The sequence below is a fragment of the Corvus hawaiiensis genome, chromosome 2 (assembly GCF_020740725.1).
Source record: "Corvus hawaiiensis isolate bCorHaw1 chromosome 2, bCorHaw1.pri.cur, whole genome shotgun sequence".
Lineage (NCBI taxonomy): Eukaryota > Metazoa > Chordata > Aves > Passeriformes > Corvidae > Corvus > Corvus hawaiiensis.
The window spans coordinates 114,365,773-114,386,459 of NC_063214.1; the positions used below are offsets into that span (position 1 = coordinate 114,365,773).

At 34.4% G+C, this 20,687-nt stretch overlaps 1 protein-coding gene across 1 annotated transcript in view; it reads right to left on the reverse strand.

Moving 5' to 3' along the window:
* CFAP47 (cilia and flagella associated protein 47) overlaps nucleotides 1-20,687 on the reverse strand; it is a 280,168-nt gene that overhangs the window by 110,769 nt on the left and 148,712 nt on the right. The window contains exon 50 of the mRNA XM_048288836.1: nucleotides 15,651-15,788. Coding sequence (XP_048144793.1) covers nucleotides 15,651-15,788 — 138 coding nt within the window. The remainder of the gene's footprint in view (nucleotides 1-15,650; nucleotides 15,789-20,687) is intronic.

A 20,687-nucleotide genomic window follows, 5' to 3' on the forward strand; every position in this document is an offset into this window, starting at 1 on the left:
AGGGCAAACCAGCTTCTTCCATACATTAGCTGCTGCATATGCACTTAGCACCACTGTAAAGGAGCTTACTTATTTTTAGTTTTTAGAACTTTCCCCAATTATTTTGTATTTTTGGTTTTAATATGGAATCATTGGAAGCATAGAAAGCTGTGTAATTCCTATTTCATGTACTTACCCTGAGCTGGGGGATGATTAAAAAAAAAAAAATAAGGCCTATTTCTGTATCCATTCCTTAATAACAAGTCAATTTCTTCAACTAGTATTTATCTACAGTAATTACATTTGTGAACAGAAAGTTCTGTATTTAAAACACAGGACTACCTAATTACAATTTACATGAAAATTAAACTTGAACCTTCAACAAACATTTCAGGTTAGAACCTCAAACTTCCCTTCCAAACCTCATTCCAGCTTGTATGATATAACAAAATCATTGGGTTTTCTTCCAGAGTTGAACATCCTTTTTTAATCAAATCAGTCTGGTGCCTTGTCCTACTTCTCTTCAGTGATGCAAATAAATTGTTTCTCCTTTGCCTGATCTCTTAATTTATTGTACAATTTTTAAAATGTTATAGAATCTTTCTTAGCAAATCGGTGTTTTAAACCATACAATTTTAATCTAATATTTTGTATCACATCCTGAAGAGTTACCAATTGTGAAATCCCCTTCCTTCTACTCACAAGATGCTCCTCTCTACTCACTTGGATGAGAATACCTTATTACCACATCAGCCACAAGCTGAAATTTCTGATCTCTCTGTCCCCTTTCCTTAAATTTCCTTTTCATCCTATGTCTGCTACACCAGCTATTAAATGTGCTGTCAGCTATAAATAGAAAAGATCCTTCTCTCCTGATTGGGACAGAGCTGTCCATCAGTCACCTGAATGACACATCACTGAAGATGAAGGAAGATTTGCCTTGGTCTCCTGAAAATTGTAGAATTCTAGGGTGTTTGGGAGGGGTTGTGTTGATATGGACACAATGAGGAAACTGGAATTGTGGTGCTGAATAAAATTAATTTACTTGAAACACTTTATCCTGATTTTACTGACTGCTCCTATTGGCATCAGAAACATGATTATTTAAGGAAAAAGCTGAATTGAAGTAATTTTTTCAAATTTAATGCAAGTTCTTTCTACAGTATTTTAACCTAATATTTGCAGAATTAATATAGCAGTAAAAAATGAATAAAGTACACTCAATTCCAGCTTTAAATAAAGCATTCTTAGATGGGGATGTTTAAGGGTATGGGTTTATTTTGGAATAGCAGGCAGAGAAATAACACAGCATGATGTCTTGATTCTCCAAAAAATTTCCTGGGCTGCAAGTTATCAACATTCTCATTGAGTGAGCATCCTTAGTATTGCTCTTATACGTATATTGCTGTACTTTACAGAATGTAAGACATAAATTAAAAAGGGAATTTTGTCTCGTTTCCTACAATATAGAAACATGCAACAGCTTTCAACATGTAAAGAGCTCATGCAGGAAAAATCAGAAGTTAGACCATTTTGATTCAGAATATATTTTCATATAAATTATGTGAAACAGACTAGCTGTTAAGCACATGATTATTTACATTCCTTATTTTTCTAATTGGACGAGCCTTAACCATCTAAGAATTACAGTAAAAAGACCTGACATTTCTTTTGCAAACTTTTCCTGACAAATAAAGTTTCTCTACCACGCTAAATTCAAAGGGTTTTTTCTGTAATTTTAATTTTTAGAGAACTTTAGTGGGTTACTTTAGACTCACATACCATAAACTTCCAAGTTTATTCCAGATACAAACTAATTGCAATAGTCTGTCCTAAGACATATAAACCCTTTATAATAAGGTTTTGGATGCTCCTTTTAACAGCGTCACTAGATAAATCTATATTGGTTCATATGCTGCAGGTAAAAACTGCAATCTTTTCTCTATAGGTAGAGGCATCACTCCACTGAAAAATAAGTTAAATCCTCTTTTAACTGGCTCTAGATACCTCTCTTCACTTTTAGTTTCCAAGTGTAAAAATCTGCACTTAATTTATGGGGGGAAGCTGTAAGACATTAACACATTAAGAAAATGCTGCAACCCTATTACATTAAAAGCTCAAAATGATGCAAAAAGGCAGACATTTATATTTATTTTTACTATGTGAGGAATAACTTATCTTTGGAAAGGCAACAGTTCTCTACTTTCTCCTTCCAGGGAAGTTATTAATTTAGGGGTTTCACCTTTAGGTTTGAGCTCATGAGTTTTTTCACCTAAGGGTTATACTTTTTCAATAAATGTAATCAATATGTACAGCTTTAAAAAATGCTTTTGCATAACATGGCAAGATAAACTTTGCTCTCAGCTGTCATTTTATGTCCATGAACATATCTGAGAAACCCTAACATCTAAATGAATATTCATGTAATGTATTCCATATAACAGTGCTTGAAAAAATATTTTAATATTCATCAGTCATTAATCTTATTCCTAAAGGATATGATGTTATAATTCCCCAAGAGCAACTTCCATAAATTTAGAGTGTGCCTTACATTCTGTATCCAGCCTAAGTCATGCAGAGGGACAGTCCTTAAAGTGACATTGAGGATGGAAGACTGTACTACATTGCACATGCAAATTGCAGCTGATGTATGAAAGTGATGCCTTCAAAATGCTGCAATTTAAAATTAAGTTATGATGCTTTCATGTGTAAATATGTACTTAATGTTAAATTAATTCAGAATTTTCAAGTTAATATAGTACCTATTGGCAGGCTTTGTGAAGAAGGGTGTTCTACAAAAGGAAAATCTGCAAGATGGATTAAGGTTCCTTTTCTTCAGAACTTGTCCTAAACTAGGTAAGGACTGTATCTCCAGAGCCTCTTCCACTTGGGAAAATTTGGAAACAGGAATTAGAACAATTTTTTAAAATGCAAAGTCAAAACCTTGTTTTGGGCCTTGGAATTATCTGTGATTAGTACAACACAAAGTTCTGAAAAAGCATCTGACCTTTTAAAAGGCAGAAATCCAGAACCTCTCTTTTTTAAATTCTGGCTTCAAATGCATCTTTTAAAATGAACATTACCACCTTATGGTGAAAACTCAGATACCACTAGCCCATGAAAGACATTCCTTTTCCCTAAACTTCTTCAAAACTGTAAGGAGGAGAATTTTAATACTACAGAGAGCTTATTTCAAGGAAATGGATGACTGATGCTGTTGGTATTTTTGAAGCTCAGTCCTACATCCTATTAATACCACCACAGCAGGATGTTCTAACACCATTTTTCAGTTAGACACCTTTACTCCACAGACACTTTCTCATCTCCATCTCCCAGGTAACAACTTCAAAAAAATCATCCAGCAGATCTGCTATGCCTATGGGATGGGGAGGACAGAAAACATCCCTTTACCTCAGAATATTCTTGATGTCCTTCACAAACTCTCAGTACTTTAATATGATGATGTCACAGCTCCCCCTTCTCCCTTGCAGTCAAGTGATGGAAATGTAAACATGGCAAATATGGTTATTCACCTTCCACAGGAGCTTTTTTCACTCTCCATTTGGGCTGTGTTCTACATTTACCCAGGGTATGTACTTTTCATTAAATTTAGCCTAGCCTGCTACCAGCTGTCCACTGGTGACACACATCTCTCTGCTGGAACACACTGGGACAGAACTCAGGTTATGATCTTATTCACATGATAAACTCTGATGAAATCACGGAATTGTGGCATGGGAATAAACTCAGAGCACGTGAGAGTATGTCATCCAAGCACTGATGACATTCATAAAGAGACACAAGAGATAGAAAATCAACAATAACACAAGTAATATATTTGGCATTAGAATCCATCTTCCCTAATCTTTTTGAGCTCTGCAGGCAGCATGACAAATGTGAACACAAAGTATGCAAAGAGTAAGAAAATTTCAAATGCTGAATAGAAATTCAGCCCATTTTAGCAACACAAAAGTCAGAACTTCACTGTTTGGGATTTTTTTGAAAGGAGAGGGGGGAAGCAGGGGAGGGGAGACATGGAAGGGAATATTTTGTCTTAGTAAGAGTTTGAGGAATAAATTCTGGGGGAATGAATTAAAAGGATTGTCACAAACCTTACCAATGTAGGTCCAAGGTATCAATTACATTCTTACTGTGCCTTCCTAAGACCATACAGCCACACACTGAGAAGAACCCCTAACTTTCATAATAAGCCACTGAATACTCGCTGAAGAGGTGGGATGACAGGGGCATTTAGGAGAGGAAACAATCTACTACACAAGGAATCTGCCATGAATAGACCATTGAAAATAAATTTGGTAGGTTTCAAGTACAATGGTCTACATGTTTGGGAGTGACCTGCACCTCACACATATTGTGTGACATGGGTTTCTCAAAACTCTCACTTTAAGGTGTTAATTCATCTTTTACTGCCTGGCTCTATTCTTAGTGATGAGTAACATGTCTCAAGTGGTTACCTCAAAATCAGACTGCTGTCACAAGCAGAATCTTTGTGGTAATTTGTGGGAAGATGATACTTATTCAATTACTGCATTAGGGTTTTAGAGGTTTGAAGAGCAAGGAAGAAGAACTAGAACTTTTCACTCAGAATAGATTTGATATAACTGGAGGTTATATAGTGAAGTGATTGTTTAGAATACTAACACACTTTAAAATACTGTTTAACTTCTAATGTGAAGTTAAATTATATTTGCTTTAAGACTCACAGTTATTTGGTTGTTATAATTACCTTAGCTCAAAGACCTATCAAAGAAAGAAACTGAGGTTAAGTGGAGGACGTATTTAGAATAATCTAGTCTAAGATTAAAATAAGGACATAATTCCAAAGGGCAGAGAGGCAAGAACAACTCAAGAAGTAAAGTTAAAAAAACTCCACGAAGTAGCTGATTGTTAGGCACTTATGAAAAGACACAAAAACACAGAAAAATTAGTACAATCAGTAAGAATTTGAAGTTCAGAAAACAACTACTGCTTCATAAATAATTTTGTTCTCTTTTCCTTCAAAAAGATTTTTGAAGAAAGACAGTGCTTACACTTTTCACATGCACAAAATGTTGCTACTCTCTGATGGAGAGAGTAACAAATGGTGGACTTCACAGCATGCAAAAAGTATCAATGAAACTTTACAGTGGCAAGGGTGGAGAAGAACTAGGAAAGATTAGCCAGGTCATACAGTTTTTATTAGTAAATACCTTTGAAGAATATCCTAGACGAATGGTTGTCAAAATCCACAAGGAAACAAGTTACTTCTACCAGGTTATACCTAACTATCACACTTTCATATTCCACAACATGTCTCAAAACACCCTCATTCACAGCCATAATCTTAAACTCAGATAAATTGAATTTGTGATACTTTTTAAAACACACAGGCTCAGGACTCTGTTAAACCAGTGAACTGAAACAAATTATGTGCTAAACCTCCCTGCTCCCTCTTACTTCATACAACTTTTAAAGTTATTTAAATTAAGAGGTTTTGTCCCAAAGGACTACTGTTTTTTCTCCATTTGCTATATCTGCCTTTATTTCTACTGACACCTTTTTTTTTCTATCTTTGTGTACCTATGTCTTAACTTTGGAAAGATACAAAGGTAACAGAAAAATCCAAAGGTAACCTTGTTTCTGAATATCAACTTATAAGGTCTCAGATAAGGAACAGAAAAAATAGTGTTCATTCCTATTATGCTGGCATATAAAGCTCCTAAGGGTGATCATGGAAAAAAGGGTCCTTAAATTTCCTTGCAGGCTCTCTGGAGGGTTGGGAAAATCATCAGGAATTTTGAAGGATGCTCACAAACCCAATATAAAGCACATAACGAGGAAAGGAAAGGGAAAGAGAACAAAAGGGAAAGACATCTTATGTCAGAAGAGCCACCAATACCAATTGCTTGAAAAAATTCAAAATAAGTAAATGGTAAAATAACCTAGAACTTTTTATTCTGCCTCTTGGCAGAAACAGCATTCACTGCAGGTTTTGCATAGTGCTGCACATTTTAAACTGTGACTTATGTGAGGAAATCACTTGCCAGGTGAACAGCTTGGGTAGCTGTGTCACACAAATACTGTAACACGTCTGAAGAGGCAAAAGCCAGCTCAGAAGTCATGTACACACAGTCACAGCTGATACACCCTTGGCACAGTAGGTTAAGTTATATTCAGATGATTTCCAGTCAGGAAATTCCTTAAAATGATACTGAAGTGTTTTCCTCCTCCATGTCAGAATGAAAACAAAATATGTAAAATAGATTATAAATGTATACATTTAATAGTTATATTGCTTCAAAGAGAGAAAACACAATTTTTCAGTTTGGTTTTTTTCATTTTTTCTTTTTTTTTAATAGGTGTTGTTTTACTACATAAAATACCTTCATAAGTTTAACATTTTGGCCATTAAGAACTCTTTAAAATAGAACATTTGACATCGAAGAACTGTAGCCAGAAAAAATCAAATATGAAATTAGTATGACTAGAACTGGTAAAAATCTTCAAGTGAAAAAAAAACAATTACACCAATGTGTAATTAATTCTTGTTTTCAACTTTTGTTTCAGTCAAACACAAGTTATTGAATGAAATATAAGTGTACATTAGTGAAACACAGATTATATAAAGAGTACATTAAACATAATGACCTTTAACAAAGCTAGCAGTCAAAAAAGCACAAAAGACAGCATAAAAGCAGTCAGTATTGTTAAATCTCAGAAATCTACTCACAAATATGGCACTTAATTATTGCTAAGACTTAGCAAACCTTTTTAATTTTAAGCTCTAGCAGCAAAGACCTGTTAAAGGTCCTTAACAAGCCTCCAGATGTAATATGCTGTGGTGAAATATACTTCATGTTCTTTATTGTGAAATACCAAGCCTTATTTTATTATTGTTAACATATTAAAAATAAGCTTACTGAAGACAGTTAACCCAATTTTTACTAGTGCTGTGTCACAAAAGCAAATAACTGCTCTTATGAGTTGCACCACATACAAGGAGCACGAGCCTTTCACTTGAGAGACAAAGACCATTCAATCAACTGAATTATAGAATTTCCCTTGCTACTGTAAAATCAATTGCACTATTCCCTAAAAGTTTTATATCCCCCAGCTTGCAATTCAGCAGCTTCAAAAAAAATACCAAAAGGACCCAAAAAATGCTGAGCACAACATATCTTCATTTTTATTACAGAATTTAATTAGTATTCAAAGATTTTACCCCTTCTAGCTACCAGGAAACTAAATTGACAACATTTCCTGGAATATACATGAATTTCTAACTGAACCTCTAATTTGAGTTAACTTTTATTTTATTATGTGGACCTACACAAAATTTCAGTGAGAAGCCAGCTCACTTCCAGACAGGGTTCACTTTTAAATTCTCTACCATACTCAGGCAGGCTCAGTGCATGCAGTTTCCTTTTATAAACATGTTAAATATTAAGGCTAAGAATGCCTATTTCCTAAGTGAAGATAGGCCAGAATTACAAAAATTATACTTGCGCACACCAATGAGTGATTCCTGACTGCCATTCATTAGAAAAAATATTATTTTGTATTTACAGATCAAAGATTTTTTTTTCCAAAATACTGGGAGGTTGCTAAAAATATCAGATTAACCAAAAGCATTTTATCAACCCTAATAGTCTTACTGCAGTGCTTCATAGGAACACAGCTAGGCAAATGCAAAGGCGTTAAAACTGACAAGTGTCTATTTTTTTTTCAGCATAACCCTTTTACTTTAAAGGAACCTTTCAACAAGTTCATTGGGATTTGGATAACTTTCCATTCTAAGCTCTGTCACAGGGTAGGCATTTCACCTCATTCTCCTACAATAAGACAAAAAGGCAACACAAAGCAAAATCATACACACAGAAAAGGCAACATTTTTTTCTGGGATAAAAAGATATGTCTTCCCTGACAGAGATGTTAAGGATTTCTGCTGAGCACCCAGGTCATTTTAGGAAAACAATGTTTATTTCTCTACACATCCATAAAATACAAAATCACTCCTTTGAAATAGCATCCTGAGCACAGTGATGAAGTGGGCAGATTTTCATTAGATTTCAGAAAACATATTGTAGAGTTGTGTGAGCAATTTATGTCTTCAATAAAAAAAAGAAACTATGAAGTAAAATTCCATTAATCTTCAAGTAGAAGATCTTTATGTTCATTCAATTCCATGCTAATAAAACCAACCCTTCATTAATTTCATGGATATTGTCTGCCATATTTACAGGTGCTGAACTTCATAAGGTTGTTCTTACTAATTTCTCAATATATTGCTGGACAAATAAGGTGTAGATAACCAATAAATCCAGAGAAGTTAGTGAAAGCAATCCTCCAATTCTTGCTAACATTCACAGTAATTAGTGTATATATTACACTACGAAAGGAGAAGCATTCTTCCTAAATAACACAAGTTTACTTTATTACCAGAAATAATAATCATATTTTTATAATTCATTCTAAATTTCACACATGTATACTCAGTCTCTGATGACAGTGTATAAAGTATCACCTGTCTTTTGCCACAGTGGGAAACCCTAGTTTCCTAATACTTAAAATTTCATAGTTATGCCAAGAAGAATTAGGACTCTATTGAACCCACAGAGAAAGCAAAAGAAATATTTTGAAGGAGACAGTACAGACCATAACAAATAAAGCTCTGCAATGGACAAGAAATATCTATTGCCTGCTCTGTAAAAATATGAGTGGTCCTTTGCTAGTTAGTTCAGCAAACCTACATCATAACTGAATGAGTGAGAATGCAGGAGTGCCCTGTGTCTGGGATAAAATAAAAGCCAGAATTCTGTGTGGGAAATTTTTTTTGCAGCTGCTATAGAAATAAAAGTCCTCAGCAAATTCCAGCAGCAGGCTACTGAGGGCACAAGAGGATCTAAGGCAAAAAAATTTACTAAAACAAAAAAAAAAATTACTTACACAAATATAATGGTCTAATCACAGTCTTCAGGAACAACCTACTTCTATCTTCAAAGGCAGACTGTGACAGTAGTACATGGTACAAGCTTGTCTAGTTATGAAAGTATAGCACTACTTGTAATAATAGTAATAATAATAGCAATAGGAAGAAGAAGAAGGAGAAGGAGAAGGAGAACGAGAAGGAGAAGGAGAAATTAGATTGGAAGGAGAAATGTGGTTTATTTTCTTCTCCTGTTGGGAATTATACTCCCTGTCATTTTAAAAACATAATTTGGACTTGATCTAATGTTTTAATTTATATTTCTGAATTGCATGGTTTTCAGAAACTTGAAATAAATAAGTATATATATATAAAACTTTACTCTGTATTTGTGAATCTATTTATAAATTAGCTTAACTGTTGGATTGTCCAAACAGGCTCTGAGAATGTTTATTCAATTCTTCCTTCTGCTTGAGGGACTGAACATAAACCTTGAAGGAAGCTGTTCTCACCCTTAGGCAATATTGTTGATGTTACAGTAGTTGGAATGTCAAATATCTTGGGGAGAATGTCACACTTTGTGGTTAAAAATTAATTTGAATGTTTCATAATATTTAGATTAATGTATCAGATTCAAGTAATTATTCAGATAGAAAAAAGCCACACACTGTAAAAGACTTTTTAAAAATTCACATTAGATTTAAACTCCACTTCTTATGATCTGTCCCATGTATTAGGCCATAAAGTTTGACTTTTACCTGTTTTCTGGCTCAGTGAATACTTTCACAGGTCCCAGCAATTGAAACAGGATGATAGAGGAGACTGATGGCGACCTTCCCTCTATCCTCTCCTCACCTCATTATTTCCAGCCCCAGACATGCTTATACAACTGTGAGGAACTGGTAAATATTAGTGTTCTTTTTCATTACCATTATGTGCTCTCTGTGTGTTTATAATTCATCACTTGCTAAAGGGTAAAATAATAATTGTTTGTAAGCGTGACAAGGTAGGAAAGGCAAAATGATGACATAGATAAAGACCATGTCAAACACTCCAACATAACAACAAGGGCACTGGCTGTAGGGAGACTGCTGCTCTGTTGCTCATTTCCTATTACGTTTCAAAAATGGTTTTTTTATATCACTCTGAATGTTTTCTGTCCCAAACAACTAGTAAGGGCTTACAACTGGACCTGTCATGTGAGCCCTGTAATGAACCCCACTCATTATTTATGCTAGGGATTTTGTTTTTCAGAATATTTTTTTATTAAATGGGCTATTAATTGACAAAATTCCATACATACACATTTGAGGTCTGCCAGACACAACAGAATGATGTGCTTCTCAATAATACAGTTTATAGCTTATACAGACTTTCAAAACAAGCATAATGCACATCACAGACATTTAAATTGGGTAATAAAATTTAATCTGTTTATATGCAAATGCAGTCCTACATGCTATGATATCCAAAAATAGACAGATGCACAGGTTTACAAGAGGAGTGACTAATTTGTGGTTAGTGCAGATGCAACACTACATGCCTTCTCAGCACAGCAATATTACAACACCTGCTGCAGGAAGGGCGATGCAACCTAAAGTTCTGCAGCAGCCTTACATTGTGAGCAATTAGAGATTGCTTTTTTATTAATTTTAAATGGGTTACCATGCATTGTTTGCACAGATTTTTAATTGCACAAAATAGCATGCCCCACAAAGTTCCATGTGGGCCATAGGTCCTTAAAGCATTGCTATATCTGAATTGTTTCAAAACAACATGTTAGTTTATTGGGAGAATCAAGCTGTTCTGAGTCTCAAAAGGGCACAGGAAAATTCATAACATCCAGCAGACTGCAGTTATGCAGAAGGGCACCTACTGAGAAAGCCAGCAGTAATTGAACAATCTTTTTGACAAAGGCAAAAAGCATAAAACCGTCTAATATTTAATGTTCTACATATGCTAAACCATCCCCAAAAGCTTGTATGCACTGGCATAAGTATAGCTGCAAGTGCTAAAATGGTATCCAAAAAAAAAAAAAAAAAAAAAGGCAGAAAGCCATGGTTAGTATTTTAAATTTGCAAGTATGCATGAAATTTACATGGGGATTATTTTCTCTGGGTAGGTCTTTATTTTTCCCCTGAAGAGGAAGACTCAAACTAATCTGAAGGTGGAGCACACCATGCATGAACATACAGAATGTAGAGCAGACTGAAAAATAGCTTAACTACCCAACCAAAATTTATGGGTTGGTAACTCAAAATGATTTTAAAGAACAGTCCTCTTAAGAAGACATTAATTCCAGAAATAAACATGCACATTAGATGTATCAATTATATCTTTAATATATTAAAGGTATGTGAAACACCTTTCTGCATTAATACAGAATAAATCCTATCATTTGCCATTGCATGCTCAGTTCTTATGGTCTTTTAAAAAATTATAATGAACAAATGCTAAGCCCTTTTTTATATTTTTGCCATCCTGAGTACTGTTTAGCTCTTAATCACTTCAACAGTTGCTAGAACAAAGACATTATTCACTATCCTCCTTATGTGAATACCCCAGTGTGCTCCCACAGACGTTCGGCTCTCAGGGATTGATTTCAAGCCTGGAAATCCACAAGAACCACATGTGCAAGTACCATTACCTTCCAAAGGCACCAATTGCTCAAAGAATCACTTGGAAGCAGTTTTTAAACTCAACAGGAAAGACACTCAACTCAGAGATATAAGAACTACAATGACAACTTAGGCTAGAAAACACTGTCTGTCATCGAAGGCCTGGTTTAAGCATAAATTAGCTTTAAAAAGACAATTAAAAGAGGCTTTGCCAAAATGAATGTCTGGCCTAGACCCTTTGACTGTGCTTTTTCATCATGGCCTATTCACAAGTGGTGTATCTTTCTGATGTTATGCCTTTCAAGTACAAGGAAATTCAGACCCTTGGCAATGACATAAAAATCTAACTGCATTCCATAAGATGAACACAATGGGAAGTACAATCTTTGGATAAAGGCAATGCTCAGGGCAGATACTGTAAGGCAATAGCACATGGAAAATTCCCCAGCCTTGTACAAACAAACACTGTAAGACATCAATGTCAGCATGAACATTAGAAGCTGTTGCTTAAGTGCCAGGTCTGTGCTGTCTTGCTGCTGGAGAGAGTGTGAGGGATGCTGGAAGAGGAGAGGGGGATTTGCAGCTGCAGTGCAGGCTTTAGGCACTGCAGCAACCACAGCAACATCACACTATCGACTCTCATTTCCAGGGGATGATTCCTGAGGAGCAGAGCAGCTCTGGCAGAAGCCGAGCCAAGCATCCTCCCTGTGGCTCCCGGGCTGCACAGCAAAGAGCACAACACAGGGGGCTTTGGCCAGTTCAGTTCAAGAAGTTACCATGAACTCCAGAAAAATTTTCTCTACTTTGATAGTGTAGGAGGTTTCACAGCATTTAGTGAGACTGTGAAACAAATACCTATTAATGGCTAATAATTATTTATTATTTTAGCACTTTATAATACAGGAATATCTAAAGATAAATCTTACATGAAAGACAAGCTGCATCCTGTTTTCAGTCTTAGCAACCACTTAGCCTTGTTGAACTTTTGGCTCCCATGAGAAAAGAAACCCTAGGACCTCCTCTCTTCAAAGACAGAAATATGTTTTGGAAAGAACTAAAACCCCACGTCAGTTTAGAAAGGGGCAAGCCCCTGTCACTGCATCTGTCCTGCAGACATTTTTCTTTTTGGGTTTTGGTTTGTTTTCTCTTTTTCCCTCTTGTACAAGGCATCATAAAAAGGATTCATCATGAGGAACCACTGTGTTTTTTACTGCAAGAACTAAATGTGCTTTTTCTTAAATACATCTGAAGAAGAAAAAAAAATTACAAACAAATTTCAGAATTCTTAGGGTTTTGGAAGAGCTCATCTAGAAATCATCATCTGCTGCTGCAATCCTACGTACAATGTAATTTGAAGAAGAAAAAAAAAAAAGGAAAAAGGTAAAAAACATCTATATCTACATAATACATATGTGTGTGTACCTGAGGATGATATTAAATCTTGAGGTGGGTATAACAAGGTAGTAGTTTCTAGTATGTTTAAAAGGAACAATTTTCTCTGACTTACAGCACGACACAAAGGCTGGGTGTACATGTGTTTATTCCTAATCTTACTCATCTGTGGACAACCCCCTACTTGTTTTGAGCTATACGGATTCCAGTCTGTATATTCATTTTTTCTACATCAGAAGTCCAATATTTTCTGTTACAATGTTCTGGGGATTCTCAGCTCCAAGATTCACTTCATTGTGTTGATGTCTCTGATCAAATGCAAGGGGTTTGCATTCTACTAGTGGTGTGCACCTTGCAATTAATGTATCCTAAATCTTGGAAACATCCATCAGTCATTCTCCTTTCAAAAGCCATACAATAATTAATTTTAATGTAAAACTACTGTAAAAAATATTGGTGTAAAAGAAAACTGTGTACGATAAAGTTAAGACCTTGTTAGTTCTTCTTTGAAGTAAGTTCAGAAGAGGACTATCATGTATGTTAGACCAGATCTTGTTGCATTCCATCTCTATTTAGCTATTTTCAGCAGGTACTTTCCTCAGCTGCAAAAGTTACAGATGTCTAGTACAAATGAATGGTTGTGATGACAGATAATGTTTTGTGAAATGACTAAATGCAGTTGGTGGGTTTAAAGGTGAGACTGAAGCTTGGGATGTGAGTATTTTAAGGGTATATCCTCTGCACTGAAGAAGAACAAAATCTTTCCTTAAGTGACACAGTACTAGGGAAGAGTCGTGTCACATCCTACTTTAACTCCACTTAGGAAAGCAATCCTAATGATGCCCTAAACATTGCCAGCAGTCCTGCAGCTTGAGTCTCTACAGTTTATTGGAAACATGTAGGTTACAATAAGACAAAGATATAACACTACAGGTGCACAAAAATACCAAAAAATGGCAACTGAAAGAGAAGACGCAGTGACTTGTGGCAGTCATATAGGAATAAACTGTGCAGATTGCTCCAATTACCAGTGGGATTCTCTGTGTGGGAGTGATTATATCCATGTAAATTAGTGTGCAGCAACAGAGGGAGCTGATTTGGGGCTGATTACCTGGCTCCTCTCAGCAATTATTAGACTAATACTTTATTGTATTAATTTATTGTATTTAAATCTGTTAAACATGCTTGAAAAATATTTCAATTTCATAAATAGACCAGTAAGTCTCACATCGTCAGTGGGAAACCAAATGGAGCAAAAGGCTCATCAGTAATAACACCAGAAAAACATGCAGTCACATTGGATTTTCTACCTAAGAACAACATCCTCAATTCATATCAGTGACAGGGACAGTACTGAGACATCCACCCTCTTTAACTCTTTTCTTACTTAACCTTCTATGTTCAATTACTTTCAATGACAACCTTTACTAGTTTTGGACTGATGATTCCTAAATTTACAAATATCTCATAAGAAAAAACGTTTCGTTTGGATAAGAGAAGCTTAACTAAATTCATTAATATTCTTAGGCTTTCAGTAGGGATTTGAAGATTATCTCCCATGTACCTGGCATCATTATTTATATTGGTTTTATTATTAATTCAACTTAATATCTATAAATCTATAATTCTTGTCTCTACTATATTATCTGCATATATCACCTTAATTTAATCTTTGTTAAAATCCTTCTTCTGTAAACTTCCAATGAGGTGCTGTGTGAGTTTTAATGTCAACCAACTTCCATGTTGCTGTACAGATATTAATAGACTATAAAAGAACAGACTTTCTGATATTCACATCGAATTAACTCAAATTATTTCTAATTTATTGATCAAATTAGCTTCTAATTCTTCTTAAAACTTGATAAATTCTAGTTTTAATTTATCTAGAAAATACAGTTATAAAGACAAAGAGATCTCCAATTGCAAGCCCTTCTCAATTTCCTAAAAACTCAATATTGACTAAACCAACTTTTTAGTTTAAAACTTTCTTTGATAGCTTTCCTTGCAAGAAATTTCTTTAATCATTAAAATAAATGCTTGATAATTTAAATACATACCAAATTAAATATTAAAAGCATAAAAACCACTGTTCTATAGGCAAAGTTATACTTGCAAATATATAAATAAGAAAGCGGAGAAATTAATCTAAAAACAACAAAAAACCTGCCTTTGTCCATTTGGTGTAACAACGAAAGTATTCTTCTGGAACACTGGAAATCTCAGAAGTAATGCAGATACTGCTTAGAATAAAGTAGGTATTCTGGAATTTTCTCTTTTTGATTTTATTGTGCCAAAGGAGAATCTATGATTGACTGTTATAAGAAAGTTTTTTCCACAATGGAAAGAAGTTCAGCAATATGAATTTCAGAAGTGGCCTGCTGTGACATCAGCACTATCAATATTACTGGAGAGTTATAAAGAAAGCGTTAGAAACCTGCTGCCCCTCTCCAACAACAAGCAACAATCAGTGTCATTTTTGTAAAAAGAGGGGGGAAAAAAAAGGAAAAGAAAAAGCTCAGCCTATCATTTCATAAAAATGTTTCAAAAAGCATAAAAGGAGAATTTCATACACTGTTTGTAGGCTGTGCATACTAGATATTCATTTAATTTTAAAACACATGATGATCTAATTTTATAAAAATTGACAACAAATGCATCCATAATAACAAACATCCATAATAACAAACATTCCTAATAACAAACATCCATAATAACATCCTTTATAACAAACATACCACTTTTTGCTGCACCAAGAGCTTGTGGAGACCTCGCTGGCAGTTTCTGAAGGGCCCGTTTACCATCTGTCTTCTGTGGTGAGCTGCTGTCTTGAGACTGCTGTTGGTCTTCATCTTGAGCAACAAATGAAATTACACCTAAAACAAACAGATACAGGTGTTGTATTAACAGGCATTAGCCTTAAAAAAACAGACTGCCAGACATGTACAAGTATTTCCTCAGTTCAAAACTAATACAAAATGAAGTAAAACTTCCACTCCAGGTGTCAGCCATCCAATTACAATTTATGATATTAAAAAATATCTCTTGAGTGATTACAAGAAAATTAACCATGTTTTGTCCCCAAAGTGCTCTTCTACTTGCCTGAAGAAATCCATAATGAGCACCTGAAAAAGATCAGTAGTAGGAAATACAAGGAAACCGACTTCATGTAAGTTACAAAATCTGGTGGTCATTAATTGTATCTTTTTCCCAGCTCAATTTTCTTTGCATAATCTTCATTGTTTCTGTTATTTTTTCTTTAAATCACAGTGCCTCATTCTAGTGCTATAAGAGAATAACTGTAAGAGTTAAAATATTCCTGTGATACATGTTTGCATTGCATATTTAATTGTAACCAAGTACTTCGGGAAGATAAAATACAGACTGTAAACTGAATTTTTAAGTTGCCAGATCCCTATTTAATAACATAAAATCTAGTATGTACAGGGTTCCTTTAAATAATATTAATGTTATTCTGGAAGTTTTTATATATTGGCTTTAAATTAGCAGGTTTCATTTCTTCCATTTTGTGCCTCTAAGAATTTTAAATCTACACAAAGTTTTGGAAATACCACATAACATTCTAATTGCATCTAAATTATTGTCCCTCAATGTTTCAATACATTCTGGAGAATTTCAAAGCCAAAATAAATATATTTTGCAGGTCTAATTCTTTCCTCATACATACAATAAAAAACTAATTTGAGGAGGTGACTTACTTTATGCCATTATATAGTAAGAAATGTTCTCATTTGAGATTATTAGAATTTATGTGAAACATCTCCAAAAGGGAATTTATTTACGGTGTCTTACCAAGGACTTGGGAAAACTATTAATAATAGAACTGCTAAAATTTGAAATGGGGAATTAATAATATGAGAGTCCCAGAAACAATCTGATTTGAAAATACCTACATCTAAAGGTATCCTCTGTTTCTGCAGCTTTGAGTGGAGCAGAACAAATGGACATGACAAGAGGACACGACAAATACTGACAAACTATTCCTACTAAGAAGGATTACATTAAATGATTACAAGGAAGAATCTCTTTTTCTTTGAGAGACAGCAACCAGGAAGCACAGGTATAAAACACTGAAGTTGAAAACAAAATCAAAACAACGGAAATAGGTTTAAATCCAGAGGAACAATATAATATGTAACTTCAAATTTAAAAAAAAATAGAATCCCAAATTTTCTTTCATTAAGAGAACTCTACTTAAATACATATAAACTAAACTAAACTAATTAAAAAAAAAATAATAATTTTAAATGAAAAAGTTTTACAGATTACTAAACTTACTCGCAGTAAACAAGCCAGAAATTGGGTTCAAATAGGCAGAGGAGTGACTGCAATTTCAGGAAATTATTGATTTTTATTTATTTTTTTTTTTCTTGAAACATAAGGTAGATGTGCAAGAAAGATAAAAAACCAAAACCATCAGGGAAAGGAGAAAGAAGTCTGAAGAAAATGTTCGAGGTATATAAATCTAGATGTAAGAGTACACATTGAACGGCACTAATAGCTAATGAATCATAGGATAAATGACTAATTAATGACTAATGAACATAGGATACTGACTAAGTAATCTGATTTTATGTCTCAATATATGATCCTAATATTATTTTGGTCTATTGAAGCACAATATTAGAGAGAAAAAGTGTAATAGAGAATTCATTAATTTAAAATACCATCCTTACCATCAATATGCTTGAAATATATCAACAATTATAAGACAATGAGTAAATAAATGCAAAATTATAGCTTTGAATTTGATCAAAAAGTCTTGGCTAAATGCAGAAAATCAGTACATTCATAAACTCTGCACACTTCTAACAGTCAAGAATATTTTATTACATTTAATTTTAAATGTTAGTAATTTTTCCTTATAGTTCTTCCTTCCAGCGACCATGGAGGATTTTCTCTACCAATTGTCTGTATTTCAGAATCATGAATTATCCATATGTGAGCATGGGAGAAAGAGGGACAGAACAGGAGTGATCACAGTTTTAAGTAATGAGATGGTAAAACAAACAGTGACTTTTGTTCTCTGCACAAAATGCGATCTCAAAAGCGTCAAAATAATTCGCTGAAGCATTTGAATAATTAATTTTTATTTGCAGCAAATACTAGAATGCTTGAAAAGTTCAAAAAGTATAAACTGCTAATGCTCAAGAATATTTCAAGAGCTATGAGAGGAACTATGGTAACTAAAAACTACTTGAATTGCTAAACCACTGTGCTGATAATCTAGAAATCACATAATCAAAAAATCAGTGAAGAATTGCACAATAATTGCTGACACTCCATTTTCCTCCTTTACAAAAAACAGATCTCAAACAATAACAATGAGGTTATAATCTTGATTGATAAAGGTGACTGAATTGATGTGGTGAATACAGATCCCTGCAAGGCTCTCAATTAAATCTCTCGAAGTATTTTGAGAAAAAATAATGAGCATTACTACAGATGGCATACATTTTATAACTCAGTTTATCTGCTTAATCTTAAAATATTCATAAATTGTCTTCCGTAATTTTCATGGGCATCAATGTATCCACTACTGGCTCAAAGCTATTTGAATTTTTTATTAGGGGAAAATAAAAGAAAATCAGTGCTGGCAAGAACTGCAAATAACAAAAGAAAAAAATTGTATTAATTTCATGTCAAATCTAAAATGCAGAATCCTTATCAGTGAGGACAGTACATAGAATGATCTGCATGACTGGAGTCTATAAATTAAGGCAGAACATTTGCCTAGGAAGTATTCCTAATCAGAATACTCTCCTGGTTTGGGAGTAAATGGTGCAACCCACTGACCCCTATTGGAGACTAAGATAGCAGATGATACATAAATATATTAATTTATTCAAATTATGGGCTACAAAAATATTCCTGTCAAGAGATGTTTTGCTGGATGGGAAGAAGAGTTTTATACAATGAAGAGTAATAAGAAGTACTTTGTGCTCTATGAAGTCATAAATAATACACTGGAAATGTGCAGAAACACTGCATCCAAAATGACAGATTTCAAATAACAAATAACAAAAAGCAATTTTACATTTTTCATGCAGTTTTGCTGAGCTTGGCTCCCATGCTTTGAAAGAGCTTTGACACAGAAAGTTCAGGTCTTCTGGCTGTGAATGCACAGTCATCCTACAGAACTTTTCCTCATTGATGCTTCTCACTTTCTGATGCTACAAAAAAAACTGATAAATGTTAATTCATTCATGCACAACGGTCCTCAGTGCTTGGAGGTTTTTTTGTACTCAGTTGCTCAGATCTGACTTCTATGTCACACATTCCACAACAGTGTAACTTGCCAAATGTCATGGCTGACAATTTTTAAAGCATACATTCAAGACCAAACAAGACTTCATCTACTCCCAGAGATACAATTCCCATGGATTCAGCTGGCCACAGAGTCATGCCATCATCAACTATTTTATAAAACAAGACTCCTTAGCTGTTCTTTTGCATATATATGATACTAAACTTGCAGATAGAATTCTAAACTTGTAAAAGCAATAATACATTTCTAGAATTATACTGAAAATCAATAATTAAAATTTCCATAAATTGAGAAGGTTATCTTTTTGCTAACATATCATTCCTTTAAAAGCTTTCTTGGTCAAAACATCACTGCATATTTTCTAGCTTTACTATCCAGTGTTTAAAAATTTTATACAACAATAGTCCACATATTAATACCAAAGCCTTGCTTTATACTGCTTCAGAGAAGATGCATCCCTTTAAAAGGAGGCAGGCTGCTTTATTTCTCAATAAAATTGTAATTGCAATACCCCATCTTAGACTGACTCATTGGCTATATACTACAACACCCCATGTATCCATTAATACAATTAAGAAAGTAAGAAATGCTCAATGCTTTCCTTCCTGTGTAACTTAAATGGAGTATTTCAAAGATGCATAGTGTGCATGATTACTTTCTGCTGCAGAGAGATGCTAGAAGTCCACAATATCCCAATATTTTAAATGGAAAAAAGAATAGAAGGCTAAATGGCCACGGAATTCATCACACAAATCTGAAAAGGTAGAGAAACATTTGGCTTGTGGTTTAAATATACCAACATGAACTTAATAAGGTCTTGGGAATAGGAGGAGGGGCTTTTATCTTTTCCTGTAGGGGGTTTTTTTTCTGGTCAATGAAATCTATGTATATTTGCTGCTCCAGAAGAGTTCCACAGAAGAGATAAGATAAATTAATAAGATGAGTGTAATTTATGTAGCTATTTAAGCAATTTTTCTTCTTGCAGTTTTTCTACTGACAAAAAAAGGATATTTATTGTAGGTTAGAGCAAAACTTTATATCTAATTTTCCTACAAAAACCTCTATAATGAGACATGTAAATTCTAAGGAGTTTCTGTAAATCCTACTACTTGTTGATATACTAGGATTAAATTAATTGCTCCCCACATCAATTAAAAAAAAAGAGAATATGCTTTAAGACTCATACATAGGAGAAATGAGCAAGTGGCAAACCCTGCTGTCAACTATTGTTCATATATAGCTCTGTAGCATTTAATAAAGAGGTGAATTGTTTTGTTTATAATTCTCACTGCCTGTTCTTAATGTGACAATGAAACTACAACTTGGAAGAGCACAGGAGCCTGCAGCTCCAACTGCACTGGGATGGATGGAAATTGTGTGCCAGGGATCATCTTGCTGGGCTGTGCCTTGTCCCAGTAGAGCAGCTCCTCCAGTGCACTCTGGTGATCCAGCAGAGACATTCACAATAATCAAGCAACCAGAAGAG